The following is an 18,825-nucleotide window of genomic DNA, read 5'->3' as shown; positions in this document are numbered from 1 at the left end:
TTTCTTTTTTTTTTTTTTTTTTTTTGGGCCAGCTTTAGCTCTGAGGCCTCGCTGCTGAAAACATGGATACAATGTTTCGGTCCGGCTGGGTTTCAGTCCGGCTGTTTTCTGGGGTTTTGTTTACCTTCTTATTTGCAACATAGTATATAGTTGCTTAGAGTTGCAACTGAGAGGCTGGCAAGTTAGGTGGGGAACGTTGGAGTCCGCAGTCACTGAAGCAAGCAAGCCTCCCTGTTTGCTTCAGTGCCTGGCTGCCGGCCGCCATCTTGGCTGACAGTTAATTTGCATATACTCACTGATTAGCCAATGAAAAGGGTAGCGGTCGTACGCCAATTACCATGTTTCTCTTTTATTAGTGTAGATAGATATTTTCTTCTCTAAATATGTACAATTTCAGCTTTTATATTTAAGTCTCAAGTCTAGGTGAAATTAATTTTGATGCATGATTTGATAAATATAAGCTGAATAATGCCATTTATAGGGAATTTAAGGTTGCTCTCTGTATCTGAGAGCTGCCTTGAGAGGCAAAGAGAAATGATGTTAACTGGTTAAGGTAAGAAGAGACGCTCCAGGTGTTTCTGAACCATGAGATGGCTGTGAAGGTTGGACTGGGCCTCAGAATCTTTCTCAATACAATCCTCCACACAGCCACCACTGGTTGCCTGGAGTTTGCAAGCAAGAAACAAAAATATAATTAGCTCTTCATATGCATTGGTGGTTACATTATAGAAACTCAATGAAGTTCAATAAAAAAAGAAAATAAAGATTTGTTGTATATAAACTGTACAAGGTCAAGGACATCTAAGGGAAGGGGGAACTAGAATCAGGGCTCGTGAGGATTAGACCTGGAAGACACAGGCTTTGAAGCAACACTTTTAAATTTCCAAGATCACATGATTTCTTTCATCCTTCTTCTCTCTGTACATCTACTCCACTTTCCTTGAACCTGCTTCCCTTTGCTTATCTTCACAGGACAATGTAGCCATCAATCCCAAGTAAGCATTATAATCTCCTAACCTGATTCAACCCAGTGAAGAAATGCACCCCCTACACACACCAGATCTAATCACATGTTATAAGAAGTAAGGGCAAAATTGCATGGTACAAAAACAACTCAGCCTCACCCACCCAGGAACTGTGGGTAAAGCAGGTGCACACACACACACACACAATCAAAATTTTTACTGTGAGAAACAAAAATTTTAAAAGGATCAACACATCATGGTTTCCCTGATTTTGGTTTCCTGTGGAATCAAACCTTCTGGATCTGTCTCTTGGGATCCCTTCACTCTCTTGGTTCCCCCAAAAGAGGCATCCTCTACTGGCTGGTCCACTTACTGAGGCTGAACCAACGTTAAATCCAAGGAAAGAGGTAGCCTGGGCCTATTTTCTTTGGGTAATAGGCATCATTGTAGCTGCATGTGACGGCCCAGATCAAAAGGGATCAGGTTTCACTTAATAAAAACCTTTTATGGCTCAAAATGAAGTGTACAGTTTTATCATGTCTACAGCACCCTACGTAATCTGGCTCCAGCCCACCTGTCTAGGCTCACCTTATGCTCCGCCTCCCCTTGCTCTCCTCACTCCAGCCCTGCTAACACTACATTCCTGACTCCACTGTGCTCTCCCACCTCCTGGATATCACGGATCCATCACCTCCAATGGAATGACTCTTCTCTTTGCCAAGATAAGTCCTCCTGATATTCTGTCTCACTGAAATAGGACCTCCTTGGGGAAGCCTTCCTGGACTCAACAAACATGCTGAGGAAGCCCTTTCTTATGCTCCCAACCCACACTGTGCTTCTTGTTGATGCCACTTTGCACACTGCTAAGTACCTGACATCAATCCTTCCTGTGAGTGAATGCACCCACCACACATTTCCCGAGGGCAGGGACTGAGTGTTTCCCACCACTACAGTCCCAGAGGCTGGCACATCGCATTCAGATGTGTGTGCTGATTCCAGATGAACATCTGTAAGGTGGCTTTGGTCTCTCATTACTCCCCTAATTAAAAATCACCCATTTTCCTTACTGCCTTACTACATTAAGAACTACTATACCTTTCCCTAGATTTCTTTCCCTTCATACATGCTCTGCACTTCCATGGCTGTCTTAACTTACCCCCTTCATGTGAAAGGCCAACCTCTGTTAAAATCCATCATACCCTTTAAACACTTCTGCTACCTCCACGAATTCCTTCCTAGTCTATCCCGTCCTTTTCTGAAGAGCTGGATTAGTTTTTTATAGTCATATGTTCTATTTTACCCTTCCCTTAGACTACAAATTCATGAAAGTAGTGAACGTACCAAACTCCAGCAGTGAAATTTCTGCACTGGATAAACGGGGCTTGCACTAGTAGGTACCAAATAAATATTTGTTACTCAACTGAATGAGAAATGCGGAGGTCAAGTTCATTGTCAGTTTCAATGACCGCTTTAGAAAATGCTGGCAGCTACAACTATAAAGGCCAGAGCTCATTACCTGCTCTGAGCATCGGTCTTCTCTAGCTTTTCCTGAAGTTGAATCCAGTCAATCAATGCTTTGAAATCTCTTACATAATTATCCAGCATCATCAGCACCTCCTAATTGAAAAAAACAACAAACATTAAATTCCATTCTTAGACTAAAAGTTTAAAAAAAACATACTTCAGAGTGAAGAACTTAAAAATTAATAATTTCTACATTATACTCCTTACTGAGGAAGCTACAAAATATACTGATCTAGATTTTTGGTTGTTGTTTTCATTCTTACTGTTTGGCAAGAAATTAGTGAAGCTGAGAATCTAAAAACCAAGAGATGGTATTGATATTCCTCTAAGACCTCTAGAATGACCATTCTTTTTTTAAAATATATTTTTATTGATTTCAGAGAAAGAGAAAGGGAGAGAGATAAAGAAACATCAATGACGCCTGACCAGCGTGGCTCAGTGGTTGAGCGTCGACCTCTGAACCAGGTGATCACAGTTCGATTCCCGGTCAGGGCATATGCCCGGGGTTGCGGGCTTGATCCCCAGTGGGGGGCATGCAGGAGACAGCCAATCCATGATTCTCTCTCATCATTGATATTTTGATCTCTCTCTCCCTCTCCCTTCCTCTCTGAAACCAATAAAAAAAATTTTTTAAAAAAAAGAAACATCAATGATGAAAGAGAATCATCAGTTGCTGCCTCCTGCATGCTCCCCACCAGAGATTGAGTCCATAACACAGGCATGTGCCCTGACCGGGAATCAAACCGTGACCTCCTGGTTCACCATTCGATGCTCAACTATTGAGCCACACCATCTGAGCCAGAATGCCATTCTTTTAACCCTCTTTATTGTGACATTAATAAACAGAAAGTACACAAAACACAAATGTACAAATAAATCATTTCAGAGCACAGACCCAAGCAACCACCACCCAGGACAAGAGTATAACAATTCCAGTCTCTAGAAGTTCCCTGGTATCTCCTCCCTATTACAACTCCATGTCTTTCCACTGCTTTAATCTGTAATAGTTCAATTTCACCTTATTCCAAAATCCATATAAATGAACCCATAGTGTATGTATTATTTTGTGGCTTCTTTTTTACAAGTGTTTACTAGGTTCATCCATATTTCAGTGTACCTGCAATTCATTTATTGTTGATGTCCAAGGTCACAACTGAACAATATTCTTTAAATGGATATTTATTTATGCAATCAACTGTTGAATTAGATGAGTTCAAATTCTGGATATTACAAATTATACACTGCTACTTATGTACACTGACTGATGTTTGCATTTCTGTTGGGTATAAGCCCAAGAGTGAAACTGCTGAGTCACAGGGCAGGTGTATGTTCCACTTTAGTACACAACGCATACTGGTTTCCAAGGAGGCTGCCATCCCACCAGCAGTATACAAGAGTTCCCTTTTCTCCACATCCTTTCCAATACTTATTGTCTTACTGGCAACAGCCATTGTAATAGGTGTGGGGTGGTATCTCATTGTAGTTTTTGTTTTTTAAATACATTTTTATTTATTTTAGAGAGGGAGAGAGAGAGAGAGACATCAATGAGAGAGAAACATGGATCAGCTGCCTCCTGCACACCTCTTACTAGGGATCGAGCCTGCAACTCAGGAAGACCAGGAATTGAACCAGTTACCTCTTGGTTCATGGGTTGACCAGTGATCCAAACTGGCCAGGCTCATTGTAGTTTTGATTTGCATTTCCCTTATAGCTACAATTTTTTCTTATATCTATTAGCAACTGTATGTCTTCCTTGAAAAAGTATCTATTCAGGTCCTCTGCTAATTTTTTTAATGTTTTTATTGATCTTTAGAGAGAGAGGAAGTGAGAGAGAGATATAGAAACATGGATGAGAGAGAAATATCATTGATCAGCTGCCTCCTGCATGCCCCCTACTGGGGATTGAGCCTGCAACCGGGCATGTGCCCTGACCCAGAATCGAACCGGTAACTCTTGGTTCATGGGTTGACACTCAATCACTGAGCCACAGGGGCCGGACCCTCTGCTCACCTTTTAACCATTTTGTTCTCCTTGTTAAGTTGTGTGTTCTACAACAGCCAAGACATGGAAACAAGCCAGTGGCCTTCAGCGGGTGAATGGATAAAGAAGATGTGGTACATATCTACAAAGAAATACTACTCGGCCATAAAAAAGACGAAATATTCCCAAATGAAGTATGTCCCATGGAAAAGGACAAAAACCATATGATTTCACTCATTTGTGGGATAGACAACAAAAAGCAACCAAAGAACAAACAAAACAAACAAACAAAAAACCACACACAGAAACAGCAACAAAACGATGGCTGCCAGAGGAAACGGGGGTGGGAAGAATGAAGACAGCAGAGGGTCAAACACAAGGTGGAGGAAGAGCCCGGAAGCTGGTGTCATGTGCTTGTACAGGTGTGTGCTAGACAGCTGCACACCACGACACGTATAGGATACTGTTAGCAGTTACCCCAATAAATTTAATTTTTTGAAATAACTTGTTCTATGAAAACATTACTTTTCCATAACTAAGTTTTAAACTGACTTTACAGTATCAGTGGTACTCAAAGATCTCAAAAACACTTTTCAAATATAAATGCTTAAAAATTTTGGCTACACTTTGGAAATTAGGCCCAGCACTAACAATAAACTACACCTAATTACTCACAAACGAAATACAGCACCAACCTCACTTTAGTCATAAAAGTTATATTCTACTTTAAAAGGACCCTTCTGAACAAAGAAGTATTGTTTATCTCCTTTCAAAGATAATCCTTAGTGACAAATCACTGGTAATAGTCTTCTACAATCAGGAAAAGGGAAAATTTTTATTTAGTTGGCTTCCTTTTCTCAATTCTACTAATATAATTAAAATTAGTTAACTGAATTCATTCAACTTAAATCAATTAGAGCAAAGATTAAATTCAGAATAATTTATTCCATAATTCTGCTTCTGAAGAGGAGGAGGAGGAGGAGGAGGAGGAGGAGGAGGAGGAGGAGGAGAAACAATCTCTACAGGACAAGACTATAGCAGCTATACCTCTGATACTCATTGGCACAGAGAAAGTACATTTGGTGGCTTAAACAACCTATTTTAAGGAATGTTTAGCTCCACTTAATCAGAAATGATCAGAGTAATCCGAGTCGTGTTTTACGAACAAGGGAACACAAACAAGACACGCAGCTGGAGCAGCCTCGCAGTCAATGATGCACATCTTTCTCCCCACGGCCATGAAGGCCATTTTGTCAAGCAGGATGGAAAAGAACAAAAGTGCCTCTGAAAGTAACGTTATAGGCGCTCAGATAAGTACATATAGACGTGCAGCTAAAATTACCAATTACTGTACCAATTGGCTGCAACAGATTTGATTGGTTTGTAATTAATTCTCGTCACTGGCGCACAGTGCCGGACGGTTGGCGCCATCCCTTTGTCCTGCTGACACCTAACACCAGCGCACAGGCCCTTGGGCCCAGGGCATCAATACAGCCTCCAACTCAGCTCCAGGAGTGAGCAGTGCTGAGCCCAGTGGTGATGAAGGGGTGGAAACACGCATCACTTGAGAAGGCAGTGATAAAGGGAACCTTATTAAAGACAGAGCTTCACAAAGTGAAACCAGTTTTAAAGAGCATGATTTTTAAGACCGGCTTTATTTTAAGCTACTAGTGCAGTGGTTTTCAACCTTCTGGCCCTTTAAATACAGTTCCTCATGTTGTGACCCAACCATAAAATTATTTTTGTTGCTACTTCATAACTGTAATGTTGCTACTGTTATGAATCATAATGTAAATATCTGATATGCAGGATGGTCTTAGGCGACCCCTGTGAAAGGGTCGTTCGACCACCAAAGGGGTCGTGACCCACAGGTTGAGAACCGCTGTACCAGTGGAATAGTAGTTCATGGAAATCATCTGAAAGAAAAACGGCCGATAAACCCCTCTCAATTATGTTAATAACATCATTCACAGTTATCCGCACGAGCAAGTCAGCCCTCCCGCAGACCCTTGTGGGAACCAGGTGAGAGGATGGCTCCCACCTGAATACCTGCGCCCTCTCCCCACCCACCCTCTAGTCCACTTCATAAGGGAGAAGGGGAAACGTAGTGCTGATGGTGAGCGCACAGTGTTGTTGGAATGTCAGTTCGTAACAAGTTCTGCAGGAGTGGCTGATGGCATAACAGGCACATCGTCAAATGAAAAAAATGAGAAATTCAGCCTCTTGATTACAGAGGTGGGCCCTAGTCCATAATCCTGGCTGAAACAGAAAACATACTTTGTACTATCATGTTATACTTATCATGTGAATTATATAACAGAGCTATTAACAGCAAAAACACAAAAATCAAATCACAAATAGTGACAAATCTTGTCAATACTTCTGCAGATCAAGGGTTGACTCCACCTGTAGAATGAGGGGAAAACCTGGATTATGTATCTCACAAAGATACTAATAAATGAGATAATGGATAAAAGAATTTTTTAAAAAACCACCTCTAGGTAGTATATACCCAGCACATGTTGTGTATTTTCATCCCCACCTGCATGTCCTGGAGGGGAGAGTAGTCGAGTTGGGTATGAAAATACTGTTAAGCTCCCAGGTTTCATTCCTCAGTATAAGCCTCTGAGCATCTGGGCACAGCACAAAGAATAGAGACCACACCTCTCTGCTCTCACTGTCAAAACCTCCATCGTTACATCTACAACTTGAACAACAAGTTTCTATTCCTGTTACACCTTCACGAAGCGTTGGTAGATGACTGACAGAGCCAGAAACACAAGCCACACTGTCTATGGCCAAGTCCAGCCTCTCCAGTGCAGACCAGAGAACAGGCAGGGGTTTCCTCTGCTCAGCACAGAGACATACTGACAATCGGACATACTCGTTTCCATGAAGAGGTGCACTCTTTACAAACAAATTTGATTTCTTCACTCAACCTTCTGTTATTTTCATCATAAAAGCAAACAATCTGCTAATCTGACTGATCCCTAGGGCTGACCTGGAGATGATCTAGCCCACATACTCACTTTACATAAGAAAATATAACTCAAAATTAAGTCCAATAGTGTTATCTACCACAACATGCTGACCCATCAAACTCTGTGGATATGATTTTGCCCCAAAATATTTTTAAATAGAAGAAATTTTATATGCTGATAGTAATAATATTAATTGTGACAATCAAACCATAAATTTGGATGATTTCAATTACTCTTCATTCTAAACATCTGCTTCTGACGAATCATAATTCTAAGCTAATCTAAAACCTGTTTTGGTTGTTTCCAATTTCAGAGGAAAGGCAGCTGCTGTCTCAACGCATAACTTCCCTTTGACCCGAGGGAACATTTCAGAGGTCAGCAGCCAATGCCAGGGTTCTCAACCTGCTCACGTAGAAACAGAGAGCTACCTTCGTAATATGTCCATAAAGATGTATCACTGTGGATTTTCTCAAATTAATTTTATTCAGTATAAAGTAATACAGTATACAGTTTGTATTTACTAAAAAGCCTGGCTTCGCCGAAACCGGTTTGGCTCAGTGGATAGAGCGTCGGCCTGCGGACTGAAAGGTCCCAGGTTCGATTCCGGTCAAGGGCATGTACCTGGGTTGCGGGCACATCCCCAGTGGGAGATGTGCAGGAGGCAGCTGATTGATGTTTCTCTCTCATCGATGTTTCTAACTCTCTCTCTCCCTTCCTCTCTGTAAAAAATCAATAAAATATATTAAAAAAAAAAAGCCAGGCTTTGTAGTGAATTTTTAGAGACAGCTCACGCTGTGTGTCTGTTTAATATCCTATTACAAACACAAGGTTATCTAATAATAGAAACATGCCTCACTGATGACATGCCATCCCCACCCAGGATGGTTTACGGGTAGCCTCAATCTCACTTGTCCCACCCAGAGTGAAGTAGGAGAGTGATGAGTATCTCAACGAAAAGGGAGCAATGTCTAATTAAAGACAGTAAACGGGAAACCAAAGAATGTGAAAAATCTCACTAGTGCCAACTACAGTATCAAGGGAGAATGAAGAGAAGAGATTTTAAAAAATAAGTGTGTGTGTGTGTGTGATTTCTTGCCCAGGACTATATATCAAGACAGCTTTCTACCAAATCTTGCACACAATATAAAAGCACATAATTAGGTAATGCAAAAACCAACAACCAAAGTACCCTTGAAAAACCAAGAAACACCCGAAGCTCTCACAGAAGCAGCGAGGAGAACAGGGGTCGCAGGGGTGGGGGAACAGGGACCGGCTGGTCAGAGGGATAAACGGTCAGTTGTGACATGAGCAAGTTCTGGGGCCCTTCTGTGCGGCGCTGTGACGACAGTTCACACACGGAGGGACACGAGCGAGGCGGGTGGAGCAGAGACGGGTGAGTCTGGCTTCAAACGGATCGCAAAGCCTCACACAGCACTTACCTTACACTCCACCACACTCTGGTCCGATTCACACGTGACATAGATTTCATCGACTGCCCGGCGAAGGTTGTCAAAAAGAAACGCCCAGTATCTGGCTCTTAGATCAACTTTGCGAGGGTGCCTCGTTTTAGTGGGACTTTTATCGAAGTGTTTGTCTCCAGCTGTAGATGTTATTTTACAATCTACCGCGGTATTCTGGTGAAGCAAAACAAAACATGAAAAAAATGCTTTGAAAATCCTCCACGGATTGGATTATTACATAAAGCACATGTTTCAACATAAATACTTAAAAACATGACATCACTCTTCTCAGCTTCTATCACAGCACATTGAAATCACTTAAACAAAGCTTGTCATCGCAAACGGAAGCCTCAGGTTTGTAAAGTTAATTCTTATTTCAGGCATGTCTCACTGGAGGTATTAGGAGGACCTCAACTGTGACTAGATCCTTCTTCAAAAAGGAGCACTAAAGAGGCTCCTGATTTACTGGAACCGTGTACGGCACATTTATACACATTGACAAATAATAAAGAGCAAGGCCAACATTTTGAAACAGCTTGCATATATTCTTTTCATTGAAAAAATAATAACATACACTGCATAGTTCTACTCAGCTGCTTAATTTTATTGTAAACCATTTTTCAATTTAAAGTAAAAATTAACATATAAGTGCAAAACAACTGACTAGGAGAAAACATGATGGATTACTATCACCAGGCACATGCAACTGCAACCTCCCAGCCCCAGCAGCACCTGCAGCCACAGGGAGCAGGACTCACAACACGGTGGCAACACCTGCGGGCCTGACAGGCCCAGAAACAGGGTAGGTGCCCGCTGCCCGAGCTCCCCACCCACCAACGCAATCCCCATGCCATGGAGACACTGCCCAAGACCCACAAGACCCCAGACTCAGGGGCACCGCCATCTCAGTGGCAATACTGCAACAGCAGAGACCCGGGCAGCAGCCAGGTACCAGCGACCCCCCGATACACAAACAGCAACAAAGAGGGCAGCTGTGACACCTCTGGCAGACACCTTGGAAGGCAGACAGTGCTGGCTATCAATTCTAACAAGTCAGCTCAGGTAAGAGAAACCAAAACCTGTCCTATAGCACCACCTACTGGAAAACAAAAAAAGGCCTCTAATTACCAACCTGTTGAATTGCTAGGCAAAAAAAGCTTTACCTAAATTAAGAAAGTTGTTCACTACTTCAAATTCACTGGCTGAGGGAAAACCCATCAAGCACCAGGAATAATCACAGTAACACAGTATCACACACACACAAAAAAGACAAATCTCCAGAAACCAAACTTAAAGTCATGGAAGACTGTGATCAAAATGATCGAGAAATCTAAATGGCCGGGTGGCTCTGGTGGTTAGAGCCAGACAAGAATAATTTATCCAGCCAAGTTATGCTTCGGATATAAAGGAGAAATAAAGACTTTCTCCAACAAAAAAACTGATGGAGTTCACCACCATAAGACTTGGCTTCTGCCCTAGCCAGTTTGGCTCAGTGGATGGAGCGTCGGCCTGTGGACTAAAGGGTCTGGGTTCGATTCCGGTCAAGGGCACCTACCCTGGTTGTAGGCTCTCGATCCCCAGTAGGGGGCGTTCAGGAGGCAGCTGACCAATGATTCTCACCATTGATGTTTCTATCTCCCTCTCCCTCTCCCTTCCTCCCTGAAATCAAAAATATATTAAAAAAAAAAAAAAGACTTGGCTTCTAAGACATGTTGAAAGGAGCTCTTCTGCCAGAAAGAAAAAGACAAAAGTCTGACAAGGTGATAGGGATTATCAGAATTGAGTGTTAAAAACCTAATTATTGCATAAAGGTTAAAGGGGGAAATCATTAAAAATAACTATTGCTACTTCAATTTGGTAATGAACACATACCATAAAAATAGATAATTTGCAACAACAAATACATAATCGGGGAGTAAGTAAAGGATGAAGCTTATATAGGCAAGTAAAGATAAGATGCTATCAGAAGAAAAAGGACTACTTTATATGAACTCTGGACAGCCACAAAACAGATATCTAGCCCAGCTGGTGTGGCTCAGTGGTGGAGCACCCACCCATGACCAGGAGGTCATCGGTTTGATTTCCAGTCAGGGCACAAGCCTGCCTTGTGGGCTCCATCCCCGGTGAGGGCATGCAGGAGGCCAATGGACGTTTCTCTCTCATCGATATTTCTATCTCTCTATCCCTCTCCCTTCTTCTCTCTAAAGAAGGAAATCAATAAAAACAGAAATCTAGATCAGAGACACAAACATAAAAAAGAGAAAATGAAGACAATCATCATAGAAAAGCACCAAATTAAAATATCAGTCAGAAACACAAGAGAAAATCAACAATGGAGCTATAGAGCAATCAGAAAACCAAAAATGGCAAGAGTACGGCTTCATATATCAGTATCACCTTAAATGGAAATGAACAACTCACCAATCAAAAGGTACAGAGTAGCTGGACAGATGAAAAAACAAGACCCAACAATACAATACACTGCCTTAAGGAGACTCATCTCAGTTACCAAGACAAACACAGGTTCTAAGGGAAGGTGTGGAAACTAATGCTCCAAGCAAACGGTAGCCAAAAGAATATGAAGGACACAACCAAAAAGAAAACGCAACATTAACATATATGCACCCCACTTAGAAGCAAGTAAATACATAAAATAATTATTAACAGATCTAAAGGTATACATTTACGATAACAGTAGGAGACTTTAGCACCTCACTTAGACAGTAGGGCAAGAAAGAAATATTGGCCTTAAATGACATGAGTCCAGATGTCCTTAAATAGATATATACAACATATTCCATCCAGAAACGACAGAATACACATACTTCTCAAGAGCACATGGACAGACCATATGTTGGGACACAAAGTAAGTCTCCATAAATTTAAGATTGAAATTATATCGCCCTGACCGATTGGCTCAGTGGATAGAGCGTCGGCCTACAGACTCAAAGGTCCCAGGGTCGATTCCAGTCAAGGGCATGTACTTTGGTTGCGGGCACATCCCCAGTAGGGGGCGTGCAGGAGGCAGCTGATCGATGTTTCTCTCTCATCGATGTTTCTAACTCTCTATCCCTCTCCCTTCCTCTCTGTAAAAAAATCAATAAAATATATATATATAAAAAAAGATTGAAATTATATCAAACATCTTTTCTGATCACAATAGTATAAAACTAGAAATTAACTACAAGAAGAAAAATGAAAAATCACAAATATGTGGAAATTAAACAACATGAACTGAACAACAAATGGATCAATGAAGACATCAAAGGAGAAATCAAGAAATACATGGAGACAAATGAAAATAAAAATATGACAACCAGCATCTGTGGCAGGGGCAGGGAACCTCTTCTCTGCCAGGGCCATTTGGATATTTATAACATCATTCAAAGGCCACACATAATTATCAACCTAAAAACTAGCCTGCTGTATTTGGTCAGACATTTAATCAACTCACCCCTAATGCCTTGGTTTCTCTTACCTGAATCATGAAGAAATAGAAAATCTGAACAGACCAATCACTAGTAAGAAAGTTGAAACAGTAATCAACAACCTCCCCCAAAACCAAAGTTCAGGACCAGATGGCTTCCCTGGTAAATGCTACCACCCAGTCAAAGATTTAATACCTCAATTTCCTCATTTGTAAATGAAGACAGTAATAATGCCTACGTCACAGGGTTATTATGATAAGCAAATAAAGTAATATTTGTAAAGTATTTAGTACAAGCTGTGCACATAGTACTATATAAATGTCTTTTAGCCCTGGCTGGCATTTCTCAGTGGTTAGGATGTTGGCATGCGCACCATAGGGTCTCAGGTTGGATTCCTGGTCAAGGGCACATACCTGGGTTGCAGGTCCGATTCCCACCCCAGATCTGTTGGAGTGAGTGTGAGAGGCAACCAATTGATGTATCATGTCAATGTTTCTCTCTCTCCCCCTCCTCCTTTCCTTTCACCCTCTCTAAAAAATTAATGGAAAATAAATTGTATTTTATAACTAAAATAAAAAGTGAGTAAAGAGTTGCATATGCTTTACCTGTTTAGTAGTTTTATGAGTGCCCTGAATTGTCCTCTTTGGTTTTCCACCAGTTTGAAATTTAGATTTTCCTTCAAGGCAAGAATAAACAGATAAATATACAGATCGACAAACAGACAATATAAAATGGAACCACAAAAATCACTCAGACACACTAACACACAACCTCCCTCTAGTCACAGTCAACCTGAACCACAGCTGTAACTGAAAACAAATTCCCAAGGTCCCAGAGACTATTCTCATGGAACAGCTTCCTCAGAACAGGAGTGAATCAACTCCTTAAAGAGGTCAGAGTTTCTGACAATTTAAAAACAAGGTCAAATGGAAAACTTCTGGAAAAAATTTGTTTCATGAGTGAAAACATGAATAAAAATAAATTTTAAAAAGATCAAGTTACTGATACTTCTCAACTTATATATACAGATCTGAAAAATACTTATTTGAATTCAAATCATATTTCAACAAAATTAGGAATACATTTTTTACAACATAAAACTCAGTATTTTCTGTTTTGATTAAAGACTTACCTAATGTATGACATAGTTTCATTTTTGAAACGGTAGGTTTTTTTAGTTTGTATTTTTGCAGTCAGACATATCTCTCTCACTTGTTCTTTTTTTTCTTTTTTATGAAAGACACCACCTACTGCCCTGACCAGAGAGCTGGCCCGTGCACCGAAGGGTTGCAGGCTCATTCCTGGTCAAGGGCACATACCTGGGCTGCAGGTTTGATCCCCAGCCCTGGTTGAGATACATAGGGGGGCAAACAATCAATGTGCCTCTCTCATATGGCTGTTTTTTTTTTCTCTCTCTCTTTCTCCTCCTCCCTTACTCTCTCTGTAAAAAAACAAATCATTGAAAAAAAGATCCTTGGGTGAGGATTAACAACACCAAAAAAAGAATAATAATAACACTTTCCTGAAACCATTTGCATATTAGATAAAAAGGCAATGAAAAACTACTTATTTAATTTATACTAATTTGCCTGAGAATCCTAATTATAAACAGTTTTTAGTCTATCTACTGTTTAGGAATAAATATAGCCTTCTAATTTATAACAAAATGAAACTTATTTTTAATACGTATCATCACTGCCCTGGCCAGTAGCTCAGTGGTTAGTGTCAGAGCACAGACCTAAGGGTCTCGGGTTCAATTTCTGGTCAAAGTCATGTACCTGGGTTGCAGGCTGGATCCCCAGCCCAGCTCGGGTGCGTGCGGGAGGCAGTCAATCTGTGTGTCCCTCTCACGTTGATGTTTCTCTATCTCTCTCTCTCTCTCTCCCTTCCTCCCTCCCTCTCCACCTCTCCCCTCTCTCCCTCACTTCCACTCTCTCTAAAAATCAACAGGAAAAATATCCTTGGGTGAAGATTAACAACAACAAAAAATATACCTACCATCATCATCTTTGCTTTCTAGTGGAACACTCCAAGCTATTAGATTTCTTGCTGTACGACCCTCCTCTGCAACTATTCTCCTTACTTTGTCATGGCTGTTGGAGCGCTGGAATGAAGCCTATGTACAGAAAAGAGAATATTGATTGAATTATTAGTCAAGATATAAAATATATTTGGCAGATAAATGCATTATTTCTTATGTTTCTCAGAAAGAAAACACACTCTATTCATTTTTCATAATCCCGTTCCTATAAAAACATAACTAGTAACTTAAGTAGAATCATTTTGAACATTTCAATCTAAGTAAGCATCAGGGTTTGAAATGCAATAAATGAGTCTGAGATACTTCATAACATTGTGGATTTCTATTTCAAGCAGTATTTTAACCTCGATTCCTTTCTTCAAGAAGACTTAAACAAAACACATGACTTTCATCCAAAGTCAGTGTGCCACCTAGTGCTACATGGAGACTTTTACAAAGGTTTGCTCAAATATTAGATGTTTCAAAAAAAAGCAAACACCAGTTTCACGTAAAAGTTTTTATATTCAACTCTTATAATATATAGTCTAACAAAGCAATTGTTCATAATGTTCACCAAGTGTCTACAGATTTCTGAAACTTACTCCTAGACTGGGGAAAAATTATTTTCACTCATCTCTAAATAATTTCTACTTGTAGCAACTTCACTGATAATCTGGAACTGTTGTCAAGCATTGCTTATTAAATGTTTATGTTTGTACCGACATAAAAGTATCTCCTTTACTCAGGAATGAAGAGAGAGGGATTCACAAACTGAACCGGGACTCCCCGAGGCCACATGAGGGAATGAGAAGGAAGGAGGTACAGCACAGCGATGTGCTGGGAACCAGAGTGAAAACATCTGATCTGTTTGATAATGGCCACCCCAAACCTCCCAAGGTGGTTTCCAGGAAGACTGGCTCCCCTAGAGACTCCATCCCCTCCTCCTCCTGGGCTGGAGTGGTATTGTTGAAGGAGAGACTGAGAACTGAGTTAGAAGAGAAAGTGTAGGGAAGGGAACCTGTCCGTCCAGGCTCCGGGGAGTTTCACCACGTTGACCCCATCCCAGACCAGAGAGCGCCTGGCCCAACCTGCCAGCCTCAGGGAGAGGGTGGCTTCTTCAGAGCTGGCTGGGTCCTGGGCAGAAAAGCAGGGCAAGCTGTTGGCACGGATTGATTTATATCTTTTTAAAATGAAGACAAAAAGGAAGCTGGCTTCCACTTGTGTATCTGCCCTAGGTCCCACAAATGGTAAGAGTGGGGCTCTCAGATTGAATACTACATTCACAGTTGTTCACTTTATTACTGTGCTTCACAAAAAATGTGTTCCCTAGAGTAACTTGTATGTAACAAAAGTGATATCAAAAAAGATAATAAAAAAATAGGTTGGCCCATCTGGTGTGGGGTGTTGCTCAATGGTTTGCACCTCGACCCAGGAACCAGGGGGTCACTGTTCGATTCCCGGTCAGGGCACATGCCTAGGTTGAGGGCTTGACCCCAAAATGGGACATGCAGGAGGCAGCCGATCCATGATTCTCTATCATCACTGATGTTTCTATCCTTTCTCCCTTCCTCTCGCTGAAATCAATAAAACATTTTTTTAAAAAAATGGGTGGAAGAAAGAAAGGAAAGAGGGAGCCCCCCCAAAAATTAAGGTTAGTGTTTGAGGTAGTTTGATCACTTACCATCATTCTTTAATTCCCTTCTATGCCAAGAAGCGCTCATTTATCAAATAAACCCATGGGGTATGACTCCTAGAATTAAAAAACAATTAATTACACACACACACACACACACTAGTAGTCATAACATTGTCAAGAAAACATATCTACATATATAAAAGGCTAATATGCAAAGTGTCCCCTCGGGAGTTTGACCGGGAGCCCAGGAGTTCGATTGCTGGCTATGATGTGTGCTGACCACCGGGGGCTGGCCCTGATCTCCGGCCAGGCCTAGGGACCCTACCTGTGCATGAATTTCGTGCACCAGGCCTCTAGTTTATTCATAAAAAGATAAAAATCTCATCCCAAGTTTCTAATTAATTTAACAACAAAAAAATTGCTCCTTTATACTGCCTGTTTCAATATAATATAGCATGTTTTAAATACTACATGTTCTCCAAAAAAATAAAATAAAATGGGACAGTGTTAATTACAGGAGCAGCCCATGATAGCGCAACCCAGAGGCTTCCATGTTCTTTACTCCCATCTATAAACACACACACACACACACACACACACACTCTGTATCCTGACTCAGTTTACACACGTTTAACTAAAGCAAGTTTCATGAAGTAATACGTATCCCTGTTATGTGAGAGGCACTCTGAGATTTCCTTCTCTGCTCTATTTTTTTAATTATTGCTTTCACTTTGGTTTATGACCCACTAATAAACCCCAACCCCGGATAAGGAGCACTGTGCAACCTTCTTGGATGCCCTCTCCCTCCAGGGAGCATGCTGTGCCTTTTCCTTCCCTTCCCACCTTCCCCTCCCTCCCATACCCTCAAAAAACATAAAGTAAAATAAAATAAAATCCTCTTGGAAACTTTCAAAAAGTGAGATAAGTGAGATTTTATCATAATATGTTAATCACCAATTATATGAGACTCTCCATAGAACAGACCCCGCTTGACAGGAAACCTAGTTAATGTGGCCAGACCTTTACTCAAAGAAATCCAGAGCAGAGGAACCAGACAGAGCACAAAGGGAGAGGGAAACTGCTGGAAGGAATGGCCTAACCCGGTAAGAAGAGCTCGTGCACAAAGAAAAGCAAGCAGCAATTGGAACCAAAACTTTTGGAACGAGAGCCGAGATCTTTTATCCTTTGTCATGTGAATTTGCTCCTTTTAAATGCAGCACCTCCAATGAAAACATATGTGCAAACAAAAGTTTATATACAAGCATTCACAGCAGTATTATTCATAATAGCCCCAATGTGGAAATCACCCAAGTGTCCACAAATGATGGATTTTTAAAAAGTAGTATATTCTTCAATGGAATATTATTCAGCCATAGAAAGGAAGGAAGTGTGTATACATGCTGCAACATGGATGAACCCTGAAAACATCACGCTAAGTGAAAGAAGCCAGTCACAAAGACCACATATTTATTACATGTATATGGAACGTCCAGATGGGCAGTCCATAGTCAGAACACAGATCACTGGGTGTCCAGGGTTTCTTCTGAATATACTAAAAACAAACATGTGTTAAAGGGGTGAATCGTACGACATCCAGCTCAGTACAGCTGTTGGATTTTTAAAGGACAGCCCCTCTGCTCACAACTCTCCAGGCCTCTCCGTCTTACTCAGAGTAAAAGCCTAACTCCGCACAGTAGCTGCCACGCCCTCCACTTCCTAGCTCCCCCTAAACTTCCTAGCTCCCCACACCTCTCGCACCACCTCCTCTCCTCCCTGATGCTCATTCCACTCCAGCCACACTGGCCTCTTCATGTTCCCCCACATAGCAGACACACTCCGGGCTCAGGGCAACCCCATCTGGAACAGTCCACCTTTGGCCTTCCCAAGCACTATCTTAAAAATTGCAACCCATTTCTCCTGATTCCCACCACCTGCAGGCCTTATTCCGCTTCTCCTCTAGAGCACTTATCACCATATATTATTTACTTGGTTGATGTAGTGCCCCATCTTTCCCAACAAGAATGCAAGCTCTATGATGTCTCTTGGGTTTCATTATTGCTAATAGCCTCGGAACATGGACCAGATCATGGCACTGAGTAGGCATTAATATGTATTAACGAATGAAACCCATGCTAAAAAATCTTTGTTCCTTTCCTCTCACATTCGACATATTCAAAGCCTGCCAATTCTTCAAGGCCAGTTCAAAAGGAATCTTCATAAACCCTCCTCTGACACCCCAGCTGAGAGAGATCTTCATCTGAATTCCCAGACTTTATCCAAATTCTTCCATCTAAAAAGCGGGGGAAGGCATGATATAGTGGAAAGGCTTTTTGGAGGCACCGAGTCCACCAAAGCACTGTGACTTTGAGAAGTCATTTAACCTCTCTGAGTTTCAGTATTCTCATCTCTAAAAATGAAGGCCAGGCATTTACCCAACAAACAAAAACATAGTTTCCACAACAAGATCTATATACAAATGTTCAAATCAGCTTCATTCATAATATACCACAACTGAATCAACTCAAATATCCATCAAGAGAAGAGATAATCAAATTGTGATATATCCATAAATAGAATGAACTGATACAACGAAAAAGAGAAACTTCAGACATTATGTGTGGAAAAAGAAAAAGAAACTGGACACAAAAGCGTACATACTGAATGATTCCATTTATGTGAAGTGTAGAACATTCAAAACTAATCTTAGGTGAGAAATGTTGAGGGACGGCTGCCTTGGTTGAAGGGGAAGCTTGGACTAAGAAGGTACAAGGGGACTTTCTGGGAGATGGAACTGTGGTAGTGGTTCAATTGTATATAAAACTGATGATATT

The 18,825-nt window shown here is 41.1% G+C and overlaps 1 protein-coding gene across 1 annotated transcript in view; it reads right to left on the bottom strand.

The window, feature by feature from the left end:
• Positions 1 to 16,117, bottom strand: part of SCAPER (S-phase cyclin A-associated protein in the ER) — a 160,426-nt gene extending 144,309 nt beyond the window's left edge. The window contains exons 1-5 of the mRNA XM_014546250.1: positions 16,040 to 16,117; positions 14,337 to 14,454; positions 12,944 to 13,014; positions 8,890 to 9,084; positions 2,482 to 2,582 (exon numbers count right to left, since the gene is read on the bottom strand). Of these exons, the coding sequence (XP_014401736.1) occupies positions 2,482 to 2,582; positions 8,890 to 9,084; positions 12,944 to 13,014; positions 14,337 to 14,454; positions 16,040 to 16,045 (491 nt within the window). The 5' untranslated portion in view covers positions 16,046 to 16,117. The remainder of the gene's footprint in view (positions 1 to 2,481; positions 2,583 to 8,889; positions 9,085 to 12,943; positions 13,015 to 14,336; positions 14,455 to 16,039) is intronic.
• Positions 16,118 to 18,825: the final 2,708 nt, after the last annotated feature.

The sequence above is a fragment of the Myotis brandtii genome, unplaced genomic scaffold, assembly GCF_000412655.1.
Source record: "Myotis brandtii unplaced genomic scaffold, ASM41265v1 scaffold439, whole genome shotgun sequence".
In the NCBI taxonomy this organism is placed as follows: domain Eukaryota; kingdom Metazoa; phylum Chordata; class Mammalia; order Chiroptera; family Vespertilionidae; genus Myotis; species Myotis brandtii.
This window is presented reverse-complemented; position numbering and strand designations above follow the sequence as displayed.